The following is a 19617-nucleotide window of genomic DNA, read 5'->3' on the forward strand; positions in this document are numbered from 1 at the left end:
TTGTTGCCAAGGAGACAAAGGACATGGTTATGATCAGTCCAAAGCTCAATTTCTCCTTTTCATTGAGTTTGATTACATTTTACACTGCTTAACGGCGGTAAAGTCACTATGTAAAGTACTATTAGATTACACAGTAAATTATTCCTTTCAGCTTCACACTTCTTGCAGCCTCTCTTAACACAGTGAGGTTCTCTGAGAGCAGTTTGTGTGTTTGTGTTTCAGTCATTGTGCTGAATTTGAACTTAGTATATAAAATATTTATTGACAAATGAAATTTGTTTCCAATTTGAGCGAGCAGTTCAATGCACAATTTACATACAAAAACAACCATATAATAAACAAAGGACCATTGTTCAAAACTAATTTCATTGTAGATACTGTGAAAATAATCGATATTTAATGTGCGTCAGCATGAAATGAAGGACAATGTTCAGGCAGTAATCTGATATTGGCGAGAACAAATGAACAAAGGGTAATAAAAGCTAAACAATGTTGCCGCGCCATGAATAAACAGGAAATGGGAGCTGCTCAATCAATGTGGACATGGAGATGTGATTTCAGCTATAATACTCTTTATGGAAAATGAGTGAGTAAAGTGGCATTTTAGAAAGTTTCAACGCATAATTCAAGATGGATAAACAAATACCCACAATGGAGACACACTTGTTTGCTTTTACAAAATAACTTTGGCTTTTCTTTTGTGTTTTCAAAGAACGCAGGTGTATAGATACAGTGGCATTAAAGCTTTGTGTTTTTTTCAAATTCTTTGCTCTTCACATCAAAGTCTGTAAATGTCGAGTTGTCAACTCCCATGTGAAGGTCTGCTGCAGCCTTTTCAGTGTCGTCTGATCCCTGTCGGGAATAAAGAACATGGTATCAGATTTTGAATATTGCAAAGTTTACATTTCCTCCATTAATAATTATCTAGCAAACAGTTAGAGTCAGCATCTCACCTTTGAGAAGTGGCAACCATTGAAGCATATTAAATCCCTCCTCCTCACAAACAGATTAGAGTTCAGTTTCTCTTGTTTGCATCCACCTAAAAAGCAAGACACAAATTCCCTTTGTTGTTTCACTCTGGATCAAAAGTACCCTCGATTGTAGTGATTAGGAAAAGGTAACTCACCTGTGATTATGCTCACTAGCAGGCCGGCCACCATTGTGACCAGCATGCCAAAGAGAGAGAAGTAAACGTAGGACAGAGAGTACCAGGAGTCTGCTAAAGGTGGCCTGACACTGACACAGAAAGGAAATCAATTTAGTAATTATCCTGCCAATATCTGACAGTCTCTGCTGCCTTTAGAAGTGAATTAATCTGAAAGCTGTAGTCCCAGTTAATTGTTTGATCTATGACATAAACAGCACAACAGAATGGCTTTTTGATGCAAAAGGACTTACTCGGGCTGTGGGGTCGGAGTCACTGGACTGTTCCAGGGTGTAGCTGTTGTGTAGTTTTGGCCTATAGTGTTGTTGCAGGCAGCGGTGCTGAGTGGGAGAGGATTTGTTTTGTCATTTGTAGGTGGGTAAAGCTGAGCTCCGATACCCACCCACAGAGTCAGAGCTAGACCGATGATCATTCCTGTAAGTCCTCCCTGCAAAGCGAATATGACTACAGTCAACTCCTTCTTCTGTGTGCCACATTTTGAGTTTTCTAGCAACATTCATTTGTGTTGACAGAAGGAGCAGTTGTTTTAGAGAATGTTTCATTAATAAGAGATGCTCACTACTGAATTGGTTGTGCGGAAAAACATGCCCAATACATAGAGACCAAGAAGAGGCCCGCTGATCATGCCAAATATGGACAAAGCTGCCTAAAGAAAAAAAAGAGAACATATTTAGGAGGCTTGTAGTACCTAGCACACCGCTCTTGGTGGTGCTTTAGAGTGATAAATGACTGCAGTTGTGTTTGTGCGTGAAGAGGTTCACCTGCAGAACGCTTCCCATCATTGATGCTACTCCTGCCATACCAATGCACAACCCTCCAAAGAACACACCTGAGAGTTGGTAAAATGAAAACAACTTAAGTCTCAAAGTCCAGAACCAAGTGTCCTTAGCAACAGTTTTAAAACCAAGTTAATATGGAGCTGGTACACTTAAATAGGCTCATAAAAATGTAGCACTAGATGTAACTGACGTGAAAGAGTTTTCCTTTATTGGTTCAAGTCCATAGAGTAAGATTAAATAGAATGTATTAAAGGTACTAACTTTCAATGCAAAGTTCTAAGTAACACTTAAAAGGGAACAAGAGTGCTGTGAATTTAGGTACGAACAGCACACAGATCCTTATTGTAGAGTGTGTGTATTGCATTAAGAAATATGTGAAGTGTTTCTGCTGCAGGACTCCTCTCACAGAAAGATCCACGCCCTCCATCTTAAGCTCTTAGAAGAAGTTGTGAGAACCAGGGTGTTCCTGCTCGCTCAAGTATGTTTCAGTGAATCTAACGCGTAAAATAAGATGATAACATGTGTCCTGTGAAGCCTGTTAGTCGAAATTGTTTGAATGTACTTTGTTGTGATTTAATTTTAGAACTGAATTGAAAAGCTATACTTTGTTCACCAGGAAGCTGTCTTATATATTATCTGACTCATTTACGGTCATGTTTTAACTTGTAAAATGGAACCACTCAGCTTGTTACTCCCTGTAAAGAATAACAAGATAAGATAATGGTCACGTTGGCATCTGCCAGTATCTCATCCATTTCAAGGAGTGGGTGTTATTACTTTTGTTTTAAATAGAACATGATGTGAAATCACACTCTAACTCAGGGCTTTTTCTCTAACTTAGTGTGCGGTTTTGAAGAAGTCTTAAAGAAAAAAAATCCAGCTCAAGGCACATTTTCACCAAAAATAAAGAAGAAGAAGATGTTTCTACAACTTACTGAGGCCCATGTTCAACCAAGACACTTGTTTCTCTGTGAGGTTTTTGCACATCGGAAATATAAAGTCTTCCACTGTGACAGCAACTAGAGCGTTAATGCTGGAGGACACCGTGCTGAAAAATGTGCAATTATAAGATTAAAAAAAAAACTGAATAGAACAGACAGTGATACATTTATAATTACTCTCTGATGACATGCACAAGTCCGGATCTGTGGGGAGTGTTTGTGGCCATATGTGTTCACTGTTGATTCTTTCCTGATAATTTTACTTTACCTGGAAAAAAATCACTGCAAGATTCCTAACTCTAAAATATTTTCCCTTTATCCTTGTCCGTGTCAAATCTCACCTCAATGTTCCACTGTATGCTGCAGCCACAAACAGGCCTGGGATTCCAGGGAAGGATTCCAAAATATCCATCACAAGGTAGGGCAACAGCTGAAAAACCGCCATTTTTTTATCGTTAACAACAGTGATTTGCTACGTAACTAAAAGCATAGTTGGCATGTGACGTTAGGTATGGATGAAGATGAATCCGATTTTTACCTGGTCGGGTGTACTTATATCACCATTTAAAAATGGGTCACAGTTCTTGTAAATGGAATACATGGTGAGCCCAGATAACATAGCCAGACTCACTGTCACCCACAAACCAACCATGTTCACATACAATGACCTGAGAGATGAGAAAAGACTTGTCAACACACGTAACTGTGCACACAGCCAGAAATAGACTGCTTGCCTTACAGGTATGCTCACATCTTGGCATGTCCCAGCGTTTTGCAAGAGATGTAGCGCTGCACCTGGGACTGGTTGATTGAGTAGATGGACACCCACATTATGCTACCACCAACCACAATGGTCCAGAAAGTATGTCGCTTCAGGGGATCTGGGTCAAAACTGTGGTGAAAAGGTAAACAACATGAGATTAGGTGAGAACATCAGCAGCCCAGTTTCTGATGGCATGGAAAATAAGCAGGATTTCAATGATACTAAGGATCCTTATAAACCAACAATAAAACCTTGAAAATATTCTTGAAACACACAATAGAGTGATGCAGATACCTGGGAGGTATGCTCATGATTACATGTTAAAAGAAAAGCTGCAGTATTGTAGACCAACTGTTGCTGTGATGTGGATGCTTGGCTAACACCAACATCGAAGAGCATTACAGTAGCCAAGCTTTAGCTGATGCTAAAAGCTTGTTTCATCCATTCAGTCATGAAACAATTAAAACAATTTCACTTTGGATACAAATCGTAACTTTACGTCACTTTTTTCAACACTGAGGTTATATCTATTTCTAATATAATATCCAACATTGCTCACTTAAGGATTAAGGCCACCCTGATCCATGAAAAAAGACTTACTTACTATTTCATCCTCATTAAAATTGAGTTCAATGTCATCCAAGTTTATAGAGACAGTTCAACAGCAGTTTGACAGAATTTGAATTGAGGCAGTTAAATTGAGTGTTATCTGATGCCATATTATTCTGGCTGGATTCTAGGGAAAACATATAAAGGATGAATCATATTGGCCCAAGTTCAGAACCCTGTGGGACTACTTCAGAGGGAGCGGCTGAGTGTGAAACAGTCCCCCAAGCTGATGGAGAAGCTTCTCTCAAACAAGTTTCACCTGAAACATTCTAGTGCAGTGTCTTCGCTGCCAACATAGAGTTACAAGCAAGACATATGAATGCTGTGGTCAGCTGTTCAGAGCCAAGCTGTGAGACATAAAACCATATGGCTGGCTTTACACAGAAAGTTTGGTGTGTGCAGAACGTTGGGATTTTCTTTTCGGTTCACATGCAATCAGCTCATCCACACCGGCTATGTGAGATGCAGGTCTCAGGCACAGCTTAAGCTGCACGGCAACCACGTGCCATCAAGAGTATTAGTGTTTTTGAGCGTCATTTAAGTGATTCTCAACAAAGTACGCAGGTAAAACACGTGTTGGTCATCTCGTTACTTAAGCAGCGTTTTGTGTGTCGGCAATATAACACAGACATTGAAAATATAGCTTACCTGCTATCATGATGATTTGTCATTTCAGTCATCACATGTGACTGTTCTAGAGTTAGAACTTGGCCGCTTTCATGTCCTCACTTTTTGAGTCACATCAACCAAGGATTACACAAGACTGGTGTAAGAACTGGTGGCCATTACCAGAGCACCTGCTGTGTTAAAAACCATTGTGAAGGCAGTAACCATGCTGCAGAAAGGTTGGTGGTGTGAAAACACACATGCAGCCACAACACAGCAAAGCCCATGCAACGCTCACGCCATGCTCTCAGAGTGAATCTGGCTTAAGAAGTTCCTTTTTTAGAAACTGTAGTGATTAAGACTCACAGGGAAACCCTTCCATGAAATCTGATCTGTTTTCCCCATGGTTGTAAACTTAGATTACACTAATTCAGTTACTTTCGTTCAGGAAGCTCCATCTATTTGGTATTGTAATCTGTTCAGATCAAACTTCTAACACTATTCATCACAAGTCCTTTTATGTACTTACTCAAATGCATTTAGACGGCCTCCTTGGCGTGCATCTTCCCAAATCTTTGTCAGGCCTCCTTGTATTACAGCTCCTCTTGCTATAACAGCTACAAAACCTGCCAGCATGACCACCATCTGCATCACATCTGTCCAGATGACTGCTTTCAATCCACCCTAACAAGAAAAAAATCAAATGTTACAGCCACCTTTAACTTTACAGTACTATTGTAAAATCTGGCCAGTTTTAGGTTTGATAAGGGTTACACTAATGTTGAAATTTCAAAATTGATTTTCAGTTTTGCAGGGTTTGAAATGAGACATTACCAACCAAACTGCAGTAGATGATGCACACTATTCCTGTAGCCACCAGCACTCCCCACAGGTCCAATCCAGTGACTAGGTAATAACAAAAAAGGCACATATATCTATAATAATGGAGCCTTTTTTACACAAATCACAAATCTGGTGTTTTAGTTTAGCATTTAGTATATAAACGAAGGAAAATGTATCACTGTCAAGAAGATTAGACTGAACCTTGTATGTCCAGTTTAAGGTTAAAAGATTAAAACTAAAAACTGGCTTTTGAGTTAAGACTTACTTTGGTTTAGTGCAAGAGCTGGAGCATAGATGACTAAACCGGTGTACAGAACCTGAGAAAACATGTCACCATTAGTTAATTAGATGGAAACAAAACATGCAAGCTTGTGTTTCATATTAATGTCGTCTCGGAGCTTGTATCTACAATCGATTTTACATAAAGTCAAAAAGAGGAAAGAGCAGCTGCTGTTTGTCATGTAAGATTTACCATTTTAATCGTGGAATAAATTTATTTTTTTTATTGTTGACTTACCGTCTGTACGATGTACATTGTTGTGCCAATTATCCGAATGGGTCGACAGAAGCGCATCTCCAGGTACTAGAAATGAAAAGGAGAGCTTGACAGTCACAAGGCATTTAACTGATAACTTGAACCACATGTTAGGCACATCCATGGTCCTCTATCTATTCTTATGGCAAACTAAGACATCCTCTGGAGGAAATACTTTCTAAAACATTGAGGTACTGCACTAGCCTGGGAATTCCCATGCTGCTTTGCGCTCGATTTCATTCTCACTGCAAAGTCAGCCTGGAAACCACCGCCCTTATTTTTGCCTGAGTTGGGAACCAATCACAGAACGGGGGGGGGGGGTCACTTCCTTGATCTGGGGAGCTTCAATGTAAGATGAGGGTTGATCTACTACTGTAGACAACAAAGCAAGGCTGCTCAATTTCTCCATTGATAAAATAAATTCACAACTCTACAACATAAAAATTCATGTAGAATATAGCATATACTTTGTTGTCTACAGTAGTAGATCAACCCTCATCTTACTTTGAAGCTCCCAGATCAAGGAAGTGACGTCGACGCAGCTTTAGCAGCAGAGAAGCTATTAGGCTTGTGTTGATAATAATAAACTCCTGGACTATGTACAAACTTCCAAATGCATCGTTTTGTGAGTACAGACCATATTTGTGCTACTGTAGAAGTTTGGTGTCATGGCATGTGATTTTAGTGTGGTAATTTTGGAGATACTGCCAGGGTCCGTTAGCGCTTGTACTAAGCTATTCGGGATAACTCAGTAACTCAGCTGATGTTCAGCCAAGATCGAAAAAACTGCGGGTGGGCTACTTGGCTGGATGTCACGGTTCAAATGACCCTAGGGTGAATCTACTCCGAACTATCACTTTAATATATTAACTTAATATAATATATATACTATATATATTATATTTCTGCAGAGTACTCATAAAGCATAGCTGTTTGTTTGATTTTTACAGTTTTACAAGTTACTTCCATTTGCACCTGTCATGTTTTTTTTCCATTATATAGTCTAATAATTAACAGTGTGTGACATGTCCCCACCTCATAGGCACTGGTGATCCCAAGTCGGTAGAAAAGCGGGACAAAGACTTCTGCTGTGATGATAGACATGATGGCATAAGAGAAGCCAAAGAGCCAGAAGGCAGCACCAAACCGGTAGGCCTCAGCAGGTGTGCCTATAACTGTGATGCCAGACATGAAGCTGGCTGTGAGTGACATGGCAACTGGTACCGCCGTCATTTGTCGTCCACCTAACAAAAACTCTGCACTGCTGGTCTCCTTCCGACTTCGGATAGCCTGAAAAAGGCCGATACCAGCTGCCCCCAAAACGATTCCAACAAAGACCACATAATCCCAGACAGAGAAAGTGGCCACGGGGCCACCTGTTCCATGCATGGTTAGTTAAACAGGAGAAAAAGAGCCTCCTTAAACAGTTATCTCTGACCTGCAGTTAAGAATACGAATGCTTAGATCCACCTGGATTTCTGTCATGCAAACTTGGTAAAGTTTAATATTCCTGCTTCCAGTCCAGTCATGCACCAAGAACAAAATATTCACTGAAGATGACGAGGAAAAGTTTCCAGAGATATCAGAATTTTCTTCACCTGTCAAAAGTCAGGTTTAATGGGTAAATATATCCAAAGATTTCCAGGTTTCAGTCCTCCATTGGTTCCAGCCTTGCACTTGTTCAAGTGGCTGGGGTCTAGTAGTCTCTGATGTTTCAGCAGACAATAAAGGTTAGTTCGCTTTAGTTAATGATCCATCAAGGACACAAGGCACTTTAATGCTGTTATAATTTCGGTGATAATAAAAGAGGTTAAGCCGGTGTTGTTATATAAGATTATGTTCTGATGGCAATTAGATGACTCTTTAGAATGAATATTTACCTTGTTATCCGTGAAATATAGTGAGACAGTGAAACATTAAGGCTGGGCCTTTATACGTCTCCAGGTTACTCAGTACCTTTTGGTTAAATAAGGAATTTCAGGAGGAGGGCAGGTTACATTGTTTTTAGGGCTTGGTCTTTACTTCTGCTGCCACATCACATTGTCATTTATTGTGACTATTTCATTACTTAGTATCTTTATCTTGATTATCTTTCCATTGTGACATGGAGAAGCACGTCACTTCAAACTCCAAAAGTGGCAAAAGTGAAAACAAAAGCAAGATGAAAAAAGGATAAGTGGGTATAAAGCTGGGCCCTGAACCTCTGCATCAGCACACCAAATATTAAGTATGTGCAGACTAAAGATTTTTTCAGATTTTATCAGAGAATGAGTCACAGTAAAGTTTGAAAAGTTGACGAAAAATGCCACAGACCATTCATTTTTGTACAGGTCAAAAAGAGAACATTACAAGTTACTGATAAAGAATGAAAAGTCTTGTGCACTGGGGAAAAATAACTATTATTATATTTATAAGAATCACAGAATCAGTCTGGCCTTGTACCGCTTTACACATGTCAGTGACCCAGGCTATGACAGAGAACATTTGTCTTTGCCTTTATTAGCTCTTGCGAACTAAAAATAAGCAGCACAGAATCACAGACAAAACAGCAACATTCCAAACAAGCACATGCTTCATTATAACCCCTTAATGGGTCTGTAAGCTGGACAATCATTAAACAAAATTGTTGATAAGGAATCCCTGCAGACTGGAGTTGTTGGTTACACGCCCTTTTTCATATTCAGTTGTTTACCACAAGTAGGTTTAGCCTGATGTCTACCGCAGCAGTTTTAATTTTGTCTACTGTGAAAGCGAGAGATAAAAACCTGCTCTGAATATTGTTTGTCCAATGTTTAGAACAAAATGTTTGGACTCGTCTGCAATGCTGCTGATATTGGTATCTATTAATATCAAACTCACAACTTAGGAAGCATCCTTTGAACCCGCAATTGAAACATCGACAGAAATGTTTGCATCGTAAGTAAGTTTTAGTTAATTTTTACTCAAATGAGAGACCAATAGGTTTGTTTTGGAAACCGCAAGTTAAAATTTAAGTAGCTGCCTAAGAAATATGCATTATTTAAAGTTTTGTGACATCTAGTGGACAATGGTATAGACCACTGTTATAAATTGGCTTTATTCTTAGACTTTATGTATTCATATTCTGTAGTTCACTAAATAATCTATGTTCCTAGTTTCTACGTTTACACTCTGCTCATACAAACGAAATGTATGTCAGATAGGTCTGGTATAGTAGATACACGCCTGAAACAACACTCACACACACACATTGTTTATCACATCCAAAGAACACGACAAAGACGGTGGATGGCCTGCTCATATCACTAGCAAATGTCCAATTATACTTTGTCGAGTGTAAGTACAGCCTCTGAGATAAAGGTGAACATAAATATGAAATGTCTCCGGATATTGGGGCTCTCTCTGATGGAGGCCCTGCGAGGGCTCTGTCACTCCGAGTTCAGCACGGCTAAACTTCACATGTGACCACGAATAAATACTTTGTTTAACTTAAGATTTCTCCAGCTTGTTCTTGGGCTTCCAATAAAAGAATCGGGCTAACAGTTTGGTGCCGTGACCCAGATTGGCTGACTCAGACTGTCCGAGGGAGGACTGCTGGAGGTGATGGGGACCCTTTTTTCAGACAATTTGAGGCGCCCGAACATAAGGTGAGCAGAAAACCTCTTATATATGAATATATGTGAAATTTCTCCACATTGGTCATGCTAAATTAAGTTGTCTGAATTAAGATGTCCTCATTAAAAATCCAAGTATAAATTTAATGTCTGATGGTCACATTGAATGTTGATACGTAAAGTATAAACACATTTGAAAAAATTTTAATATGTCACAAAAAATGATCGATGAGTGGAAAACATGTAAACCCGGCTCTTTGGGGTCGGTATTATTTGACACCTTGACTAGATGGCAGAAAAAAGCAGAAATATTTCTGGCAAAAGTTAAATTCTCTATTCAGAGACAGTCCTCTGCACAACTACCACATCAGATGCCAGTCAAGACGTTATCTTCTCCAGAGACACATCCTACTACACAAGAAGATAAGACGCCTCCGTCCAACATAACTGACACATTTGAATCACGGTCACAAGAAACCCGATCACGGGCAGCACCATCTGAACCTGTCTACATGAATAGATCAGGGGCTGCAAATGGTGTTCCCTCAGTAAATGACCTGACTTCTGTGTTTGAGCAAAACAGACCGAGTGAGTGGACAAATCGTACTGAACAGTCACGATACCATAATCTGCTCAGAAACCAGATATTGGTAATATTGACTCTCGCACAGACATCCGTCGCAGTCATCATCAGATGCCATTGGTAATGGCAACTACAGGTGATGGTCGCACTACTACCACGTATAATCCATTCTCCTTGCAGGACACTGTAATGATTAAATCCCAGTTACCAGACATAAATAAAGGGGATCCACCATGGATTAAGGCATTTCTAGAAGCATGTGCTGGAATAGTCCCAGCCCTAGGTGATTTCAGACGAGTACTTGCCTCATGCACGTCATTGGGTATGTTGAAAGAAATTGAGCAACGCTGCCAAACTGATACGGCCCTAGACAGTGCGCCCCTACATCAGCTTGTGTACTTGTTATGGCCACTAATACGAGAAAAGTTCCCTGTTCACATGAGGTCAGCTGAACTGTGTCTACTACCACCTAATGGAGATGAGAGGGGCAGCCTATTTACTCCGGGTAAGAGAGCTACGGCAGGATAGAACTGGTGAAGATCCAGCCGTAAGTGACACCATTGAGATGCTATTTAGAGGAGCAGTCAAAGCATCACTGTCTCCCTCTGTGCATTCTACGCTAAAACAAGTGGTTGGATTAACAAACTTGACAAATGCATTATGGGCAGCCCAAGTCACTCAATACATTGATAATGAAATCGAAGAACGGGAACAAGAGAAAAAGGAATTAATTTCCTTGCAGGTACAAGTGGCAAAATCACAATTGAAAGAAATAAGAGAAAAGGTAAATCATAACAAGGCTTATGTTAAACAAATATCTCAGCAGGCCTCTCCTCCTGCTATGCAATCACACCCCCCATCTGCTTCTTATGGGCCATACCCATACCCACCTCCATACCCTCACCAACCCACTGCTCGACAGAGAAGACCTCCATTCAGAAATAGGGGAAGAGGAAGCCACCACAACAGGGTCAAACTCACCCGAAGAATTAATGATCTATGCTATCAATGCAGGGGCTACGGCCATGGGGCCAAACAAGGTCAGGCCCAACAGTAATTCAATTCAAATTCAAAATTCAAAAATACTTTATTTATCCCAGAGGGAAATTAAATGTTGATGTAGCTCAATTAAATCAAAGAGTTATTATAGATGCTGATGGCTGTGGGCAGGAAAGATTTCCTGTAGCGGTCCGTTTTGCATCCAAACTGAAGAAGCCTTTGACTGAAGAGACTCTGTTTTATCTAGTACTCACACCAAGTATGGGGGATTCCTCAGTATGATTACAATACTTACCCTCCTCCAAAACAGGATCCTCGTCAAGCCCCTCCATACTCAGACCCACACCAGAATTCTTGGCATCAGGCCCCTGGCTCCCATCAAATGCTACAATAGGGCGTCCCAGGACTTAATAAAATCTTGTGCTTAGAGGTGTGTTAATACTTCATTGGTTAGAATTTACAGAGCTGTGATGTGCATTGTTGTCTCATTTGGATGGTGAAAGGTCATTGTGAATAGATCCGATTGGAAGCATCTGGTTAGGGCAACACCTTTAGCTTGAGTCACATCAAAACAGGTTGAGCATTAACCTAGCTCTCAATTAACAATAAAATAGCATTTATGGTATTAGCAATAAAACTAATATCAATCTAACTACAAACTAACAATCACAAGAGCAACAAGCTAAATTAACCTAGCATCAAAGTAGCATTTTTTCCCCCCCCAAAGTTCATTGACAGAAATTAATAATTTTTACTAATAAGAGACCTACATAAGAGAAAAATAAAAAGATCAACAGAGTTGGAAGCTTGGCCTGAGAGCAAAGTTTCTAACTAAAGATTAGCTGTACAGCATCACAGTAAATAATGAATCACACAGATTAAAAGCTCCAAACACTTTTTCAGATAACTGATAGCCTCCAAGCTGCTCCATAATGTTATTAGTTGTTCTCTTTGTCATAAAATACTATCACCCTAAGATTGTCTCATCTCAACCCTGCTTCCTTCTTCTCTCATTCAGCCTGAGAGCGAGGACAGTCCAAACAATACGTGTATCTACAGACTCTGAGTGATCATTGGCCGGTACTTTAAGAGTACAAGAACTACATATGATAATGGATGTTTAGTTTATGTTTAGTTTTATACTAGAGCAATTATTATTACCTCATCTAGTTATTTTAACATGAATATGATTAGGAGAGATACCAAAGTACTTAGATAAACTGAAAACAGCTTTTCAATGCAAGAATCACAGTGAAGAGATAAGAAGTGATAAAATGTCCAAAATGAATCCAGGAAGAACACAATGTTTAAAACAAGACATTCAGTTGTGGAAAACTGTCAGAACAAAACGTTCTACAAATTGAGACTTTATGATTTCCACCTGAAGCAGGACTGAGATCAGACAGTCAGACTATATGACAAGATAAGGTTTGTTTTTATGACGCATTTAAAAACAGCCACAGTGACCAGAGAGCCGTACAAGAGAAACAATATATCAACACGATTAGCAGTTTCTAACCCTGCAGATAAATGATAAGTGAATGAAACAGTATAACATTGGATAGAATGGGTGAAATAGAAATAAAATGATGTTTACAGTTAAAGAGATGCCACTCAACCATATTAACAAACTGAGAAAAGGAGTGAATTTTAGAACATTTTAAATAATTAGAGGTCTGAGACGCTCTGATTGGGAAAAGGTAGATTAATCCGTTTATAAGAAAAGTTTTTGTGACCTTAGCCGGCGCCCTGTTAAACACCTACATCAACTCAAGAAGCAGATAAAACAAAGCAGTGAAACCCAAGGCCACATACAGACACACGCACACTCACACATACACCCACACACACACACACGCCACACATACTGGGAGGAAAAAGTCAGCAGCACAAGGCCACAACGCTCACCTCAAAGATAAAAAATAAAGGATGAATTAAGATCAACTAACAAATAAAATAAACCTATGTTGCTAATTCTAACCTGTATGAAAACATGTTATGGTATCACGTGATGTTGGAAACAGCTCTGATGTCACACTGTTGGTACCACATGAAGTGTTTCTGATTCAACTGGAGCAGAAAAACTAGATGCTGATCCTGAACTGTTTGTGGACGGCTCAGCATCACGAAACACAGCCACTGGTAAGAATTTAAGAAAATTTAGTAGCAAGTAACAAGTGAGAATTAAACTGATTATGCTGAAATTGTATCTTAACACTCTGAGCTGAATTAAGAGAGGACAGACAATATTTATCCTAAACAGGTAAATCAGTTAGTCTTTGAGAAGAAATGGCTGCTTTCTTGATGCTGTGCTGCTCCCAATATAAAATCTAACCACAAACATTTCTGTCCTGCAGCAGAGAGCAACACAGGAGCAGAAACTGCAGTGGAGCAGTTCGGCAATTAATTACTTCTCAAGTTTTCTCAACAAAATTCTGTGTGTGTTTTTGTCTTCTTTTGTCTTTGTTATGTGTTGTCTTATGTTGTGTCGCTGTGGTGATGTGTTCTCTAAATGATTTGAAGTTTTTTCCACAGCAAAAGGAAATTGATGGTACTGAATTCTGCAGTAATGCTGCACAGCATTGAGTTATACGAGCACACAGGGGTTATATCAACTGGCCAGTTGTTTTGTTTTGGGTTATTTTATTTTATTTTATTTTATTTTATTTTATTTTATTTTATTTTATTTTATTTTATTTTATTTTATTTTATTTTATTTGGTTTGGTGGTTTTTGTTTTGGTTTGGAGGACATAAGGAAAAATTGGGCACTAGGATTGAACCTGTCAAGAAAGACATATCCTGAGTATAAAATACAGTGCAAATGACAAATTGCTCTGGTGTGCTGCACGATTTGTTCTCCTACTAATATTAATCCACAGATTCAGAACCACTACGGGACTCACAGCCAAGCAACGGACAAGGTGTCCATCTGAAATTCTGGAAGGCCGTGCCCATCATGCCAAGATGATGGTTGAACAATCACACAATCTTCAACCACGGTCAACATAATACATCTGAATTCTCTCCTGAATTGTCCTAAAAGCAGATTAGTTAAGGAGAAGGGGTGGTAAAGATCCCTTTATGGAAGTGAAGTGCTGGGAACCTCTCCTTCCAAGATTAGTTCCGGATCAGAATGCTGAACTGATGTTCAGCCATGAGGAGAACCGAGCACCAAGCAGTGACAGGATTGGACGAGAAGAAACTGAGCTGCACTACACGACTCGGCGCATGGTCATCATAAAAATATTCACTTAAAAAGAAATTGTCAGTACATGTCATGGTTAAATGTTCTGTATTGTTTTGTGTTTTGTGCCATAATGCTTTTCGTTAAATCATTTGGTTAATTCGGAATAATTTTAAGTGTATAAATTGCCAATCATGACTATGTCCACTGCCAGTGGTGTGACTCGGCTGTTCGGAGTGGGACCTTAGACACTGAAAGGTAATGAGGTGGTCGGTCGCCAAGTGGAAATGGGGCCATAGGAGAATTTTTTTCCCGGTTCAGCCATCGGGTTTTCGCTCCTATTCGCTGCGAACAGTGGACGAGCCAGCTGGTAATGTTAATTGCCTTAAGCACTGTTTGAGTTTCAATAGTTTAGAATTTTTTTGTAGCATTAGTTAATTATTGTTATGTGTTGTGAGCAGGTATTGGTGAGCAGGGCTTGGCACTGCTCAAACCACATATAGTTTAGGCCATTATGAACAAAGAGGATGGGTTCGGGGCCACATACACACAGAATAATATCAAGAAATATTTATACATGTAGTCCTTGCATACACGTAGAGGCGTGATACTTGATACTAGAAATGTGCTCATTTGCAGAGTTATAATCAGTGAGATATGAAGGTCTTCACCCTCTCGGAAAGAGGTTCTGTTCCGAGCAAAATGATGGAATACTCCTGATAGAAAAGTTTTTGCTAACGCATTAGAATGGTTTTATTATATTTATTATTTCCACATGCCTGTGCAATGAAGACTTGCTTGCTGCTGATAAACGCAAAGAAGAACAGCTTATACATTGACGCTCACATAATGATGACAAAAATCTCCTCTCTGGTTGTGCTGCACCTTAAAGTGGCCGCAGACTTGCAGTTTGGGGCTCTGCTAAGTTGGCTGCCGCTAACAGGGGTGACACAATACAGAATATGACACTCCGACCTCATTTTAATTGACATGATAAAATCATGCCAAAAGGGGGAAAATGTTATAAATTGGCTTTATTCTTAGACTTTATGTATTCATATTGTGTAGTTCACTAAATAATCTATGTTCCTAGTTTCTACGTTTACCCTCTGCTCATACAAACGAAATGTATGTCAGATAGGTCTGGTATAGTAGATACACGCCTGAAACAACACTCACACACACACATTGTTTATCACATCCAAAGAACACGACAAAGACGGTGGATGGCCTGCTCATATCACTAGCAAATGTCCAATTATACTTTGTCGAGTGTAAGTACAGCCTCTGAGATAAAGGTGGACATAAATATGAAATGTGTCCGGATATTGGGGCTCTCTCTGATGGAGGCCCTGCGAGGGCTCTGTCACTCCGAGTTCAGCACGGCTAAACTTCAAATTCAATTCAATTCAATTCAAAAATACTTTATTTATCCCAGAGGGAAATTAAATGTTGATGTAGCTCAATTAAATCAAAGAGTTATTATAGATGCTGATGGCTGTGGGCAGGAAAGATTTCCTGTAGCGGTCCGTTTTGCATCCAAACTGAAGAAGCCTTTGACTGAAGAGACTCTGTTTTCCGATAACAGTCTCATGGAGAGGATGTTCAGGGTTGTCCATAATTCTCTTGATTTTATGCAAAATCCTTCTTTGCATTATTGTCTCCAGAGGTTCCACAGTCGTCCCCAGAACAGAACCAGCCTTCCTTATCAGGTTGTTGAGTCTTTTTAGGTCCCTGGTTCTGATGCTGCTGCCCCAACAGATGACGCAAGAGGAAATGACGCTCTCAACAACAGACTTGTAGAAGATCTGCAACATCTTGTTGCAAACCTTGAAGGACCTTAGCTTCCTCAAGAAGTACAGTCTGCTCTGTCCTTTCTTGTAGATGGCTTCACTGTTGTCTCCAGTCCAGTCTGTTGTCCACATGAACACCAAGGTATTTATATTCCTCAACCACCTCCACTTCTTCTCCCATGATGGAAACAGGGTTTGATCTGACCCTGTTTCTCCTGAAATCTACAATCATCTCCTTTGTTTTGTTAACATTCAAGATGAGATGATTGTTCCCACACCATGCCACAAAGCTTCCAATAAAAGAATCGGGCTAACACTACTTTGTTTATTGGATGAACTTCGTCATCAAGCGAATCATTTATTCATGTCATCCACATAATGGCACAAAGCTGACCCCTTTTGGCACAGATAGAAGATAACGGTTGACTCGGATTAAGATGAATTATATAATGTATGCATAAATACTGTCCAGCTGGGACCTCAGAGCATCGTCAGTTCTCCAAGTGCCTCCATCTCTCCAGCAGGTGAGTCTGTCGTTTAGCAAGAAAATTCTTATGTAGAACAAACATCTCACCCTCGCTAACGTGTTTGCCTGTTTCTCCTTCGCTTCCAGGACCGAAATTGATTGGGTAAATTACACATTTCTTAACATGGACACAGCAGTATTCTCCTGCTGGCTTCTTTTTCTGCTGTTTTGTCCTGCTGTTCCCATGTGTCTGCCCACCGACTTCACCCTGTATGTGGAAAAGCCAGAATGTGACTACTGTGTGGCAATCAACACCACTATCTGCATGGGATTTTGCTACTCAAGGGTGCGTATGTCTTTGGTAAAGAAAGATAAAAGTCGTTAAGGCTCCGTGTCTAATTAACATCCCAACTCTGTGTAGCCTTTCAAAGTGAACAGTAAAGGCAGATAAAGATAATCAAAAAAAGGTTCTCAGCAGCATTTACTCAAATCATTGTTCACTTTTTGAGCAACTCTGCTAACAGTTAATATTTTAAAAACAAAATACATCTATCGCACGACCTCCTTGTAAGAGCCAATAAATCTGACATAAATCAGTCAGTTAGCCTGACTAACCGGACAATCTGTGCAATAAGAACATAACTGTGTAATAACAGCAACTCTTTTGGATTGTTCAAAATGCCATGTATACTGTTACATAGTGACATACTGCTACAACAATACCATAATATGCTTATATCTACTGTTCTCCTCTACTGTCTCTTTTTTTTATAGTGTTCATATAGTGTTTTTTATGGTGTTGCACAGCTGCTGGAGCCTTAATTTCCCAGAGGGAACCTCCCGGGGGATCAATAAAGTTCCATCTATCTAACTAAAATTTTGAATCGAGGTTGTGTTGAAAACAATTGGAATAGAATTAAACTTTTACTTCTGAATCACAGTTAACAGACAAGTCATTCAGTTTCATTTTTACACACACACATGTCACACTAATCACCTTCTGCTATTCTGAAACTTACAGCTTGTTGAGTATGTGTCCGTACAAGCTGAAGTATGAAACAAGTTTGAATAAGATGATACATTTGATTCATCAAAACCCTCTTGTGTTTGTGTGTCATGCAGGACAGCAACATGAGGGGTATTCTCGGCCCACGCTTCCTCATCCAGAGAGGCTGCACCTATGATAAGGTGGAATACCACACAGCCATTTTGCCCGGCTGTCCCTTTGACTCCGACCCTGTCTTTACTTACCCTCTGGCTCTCAGCTGCCGCTGTGGAGCCTGCAGGACTGACAGTGATGAGTGCACGCACAGAGCCAGCACCCGCGGAGCTACGTGCACCAAACCAGTCAGAGGTGTCTACCCTTACACTGGTCAGAGCAACTATATGATACCCTTTTGATTTTTTTCTGTTCCCAAAACCTCGTTCTTATTTTTGCAGAAGCTTTAAGTGTTTTGAGAAAAGCCTAGTGTCGTACTTTAGCTGAGACACAGTGATATTTGCACTGTGTGCGCTGTTACCTTTGCGCTAGCTTATTTTAATGTGCCTTTGTTACCCAACATGTCTGTGCCGCTGCCCTGCTTCTCACTTTACAATGGATGTGATCCCAGTGCATGTTTTTGTCAGCACCGATATATATCCTTTTGTTCACTCATGTGAGCGTGACTCCCAGACTTTTTATGTGTACTCTGAATGGAATTCTCTGAATACAACCCAATTAAAGTTGAAGCCTCTAAATAGCTTTCTGACTGAGCTGTGCTTGACTTAATCACATCCTGTGTCTGACCGTAGCTGTCTGTTTACTAAACAAACTCAAGGCCGTATTACTTCACAACGTCACCTGATGCTATATTTACCTCGAAAGTCAAACTGTTAAACTCGTGATTGTTGACACAACTCTTCTTTTAAACTGGATTATGAGGGATAGTGTTTAACCGGAAAGATTTGGTGCACAGTATGCAACCGACTGACCAAACATGTGTCAGTTTAATGAGTCAGTTTGTTAACTGTGTCTCTGTCATCCTGAACAGTGATTATGTGAATAGTTCCTGCTCACACAAGGAGTTTTAGAAGACAGCTGGCGAGTATTAATAGCACAGTGCTTCAGGGAGGGAGAATGTTTGATAAATTCATCATATGAGTCTCTGTGTCATTGCTCTTTCATCATCTTATAATGTAATCATTCTCTACATATTATACAAGTTTTGTCTATTCTAGTCTCATTTGTTGGTTTGGTAGCTCTGATAGATTCCAACATTTCAAAATGGTTTAATCAGAATTGAGTCAATATGACATAAAAAATAGAATTAACAATCTGTGGGTGAGCAGAAGATCTGACTTAAAGGTCATCATGGTGGTTCTCTCTCTTGCATTTGTTCGCTGTCAAAATTCAAACTTTCAAGCAACCTTTAGTCAAGCCGTGTTTTGGGGACAGAGATGGATGTGGTCCAGTTAACTACATGGAGGGAAAATATGGGAGTAAAAACTGGTTTGGAAACTGCTGTCATTGATAAACCTCTTTCTGAGCCACTATTCTCATGACCTTCTTCAATCTGTGGCAACCTGATACTCTGCTCAGCGCTGCAGTCAGCTGATAACACTGAATACAACCAAGTCCTTTCTGTGTGTCTATCACAGTATACAAAGTATTGCATTGTATTTTCTTTTGTCCTAAATGCCTTCAAAAGGTAAACTGCTCCAGCAGATATTTGATTTAAACTGACTTTTTTGGTTACTTACTTTGCATTAGCAGAAGAG

At 39.8% G+C, this 19617-nt stretch overlaps 2 protein-coding genes across 2 annotated transcripts; one reads left to right on the plus strand and one right to left on the minus strand.

Moving 5' to 3' along the window:
* Nucleotides 1-334: 334 nt before the first annotated feature.
* On the minus strand, nt 335-7630 carry slc5a8l (solute carrier family 5 member 8, like). Its single transcript, XM_075462222.1, has 15 exons — nt 7277-7630; nt 6224-6289; nt 5972-6023; nt 5702-5769; nt 5393-5547; nt 3637-3777; nt 3424-3553; nt 3227-3315; nt 2880-2992; nt 1927-1994; nt 1725-1811; nt 1399-1592; nt 1127-1236; nt 954-1039; nt 335-852 (listed from the first exon to the last, which is right to left on the minus strand). The coding sequence occupies exons 1-15, from the start codon at nt 7628-7630 to the stop codon at nt 739-741; spliced, it is 1827 nt and encodes a 608-aa protein (XP_075318337.1). The 3' UTR covers nt 335-738.
* Nucleotides 7631-16815: 9185 nt separating this feature from the next.
* Nucleotides 16816-18601, plus strand: tshba (thyroid stimulating hormone subunit beta a). Its single transcript, XM_075461572.1, has 3 exons — nt 16816-16918; nt 17008-17206; nt 17983-18601. Exons 1-3 carry the CDS (start codon nt 16848-16850, stop codon nt 18259-18261), a joined length of 549 nt encoding a protein of 182 aa, XP_075317687.1. The 5' UTR covers nt 16816-16847; the 3' UTR covers nt 18262-18601.
* Nucleotides 18602-19617: the final 1016 nt, after the last annotated feature.

Source organism: Odontesthes bonariensis, chromosome 3, assembly GCF_027942865.1.
Source record: "Odontesthes bonariensis isolate fOdoBon6 chromosome 3, fOdoBon6.hap1, whole genome shotgun sequence".
In the NCBI taxonomy this organism is placed as follows: domain Eukaryota; kingdom Metazoa; phylum Chordata; class Actinopteri; order Atheriniformes; family Atherinopsidae; genus Odontesthes; species Odontesthes bonariensis.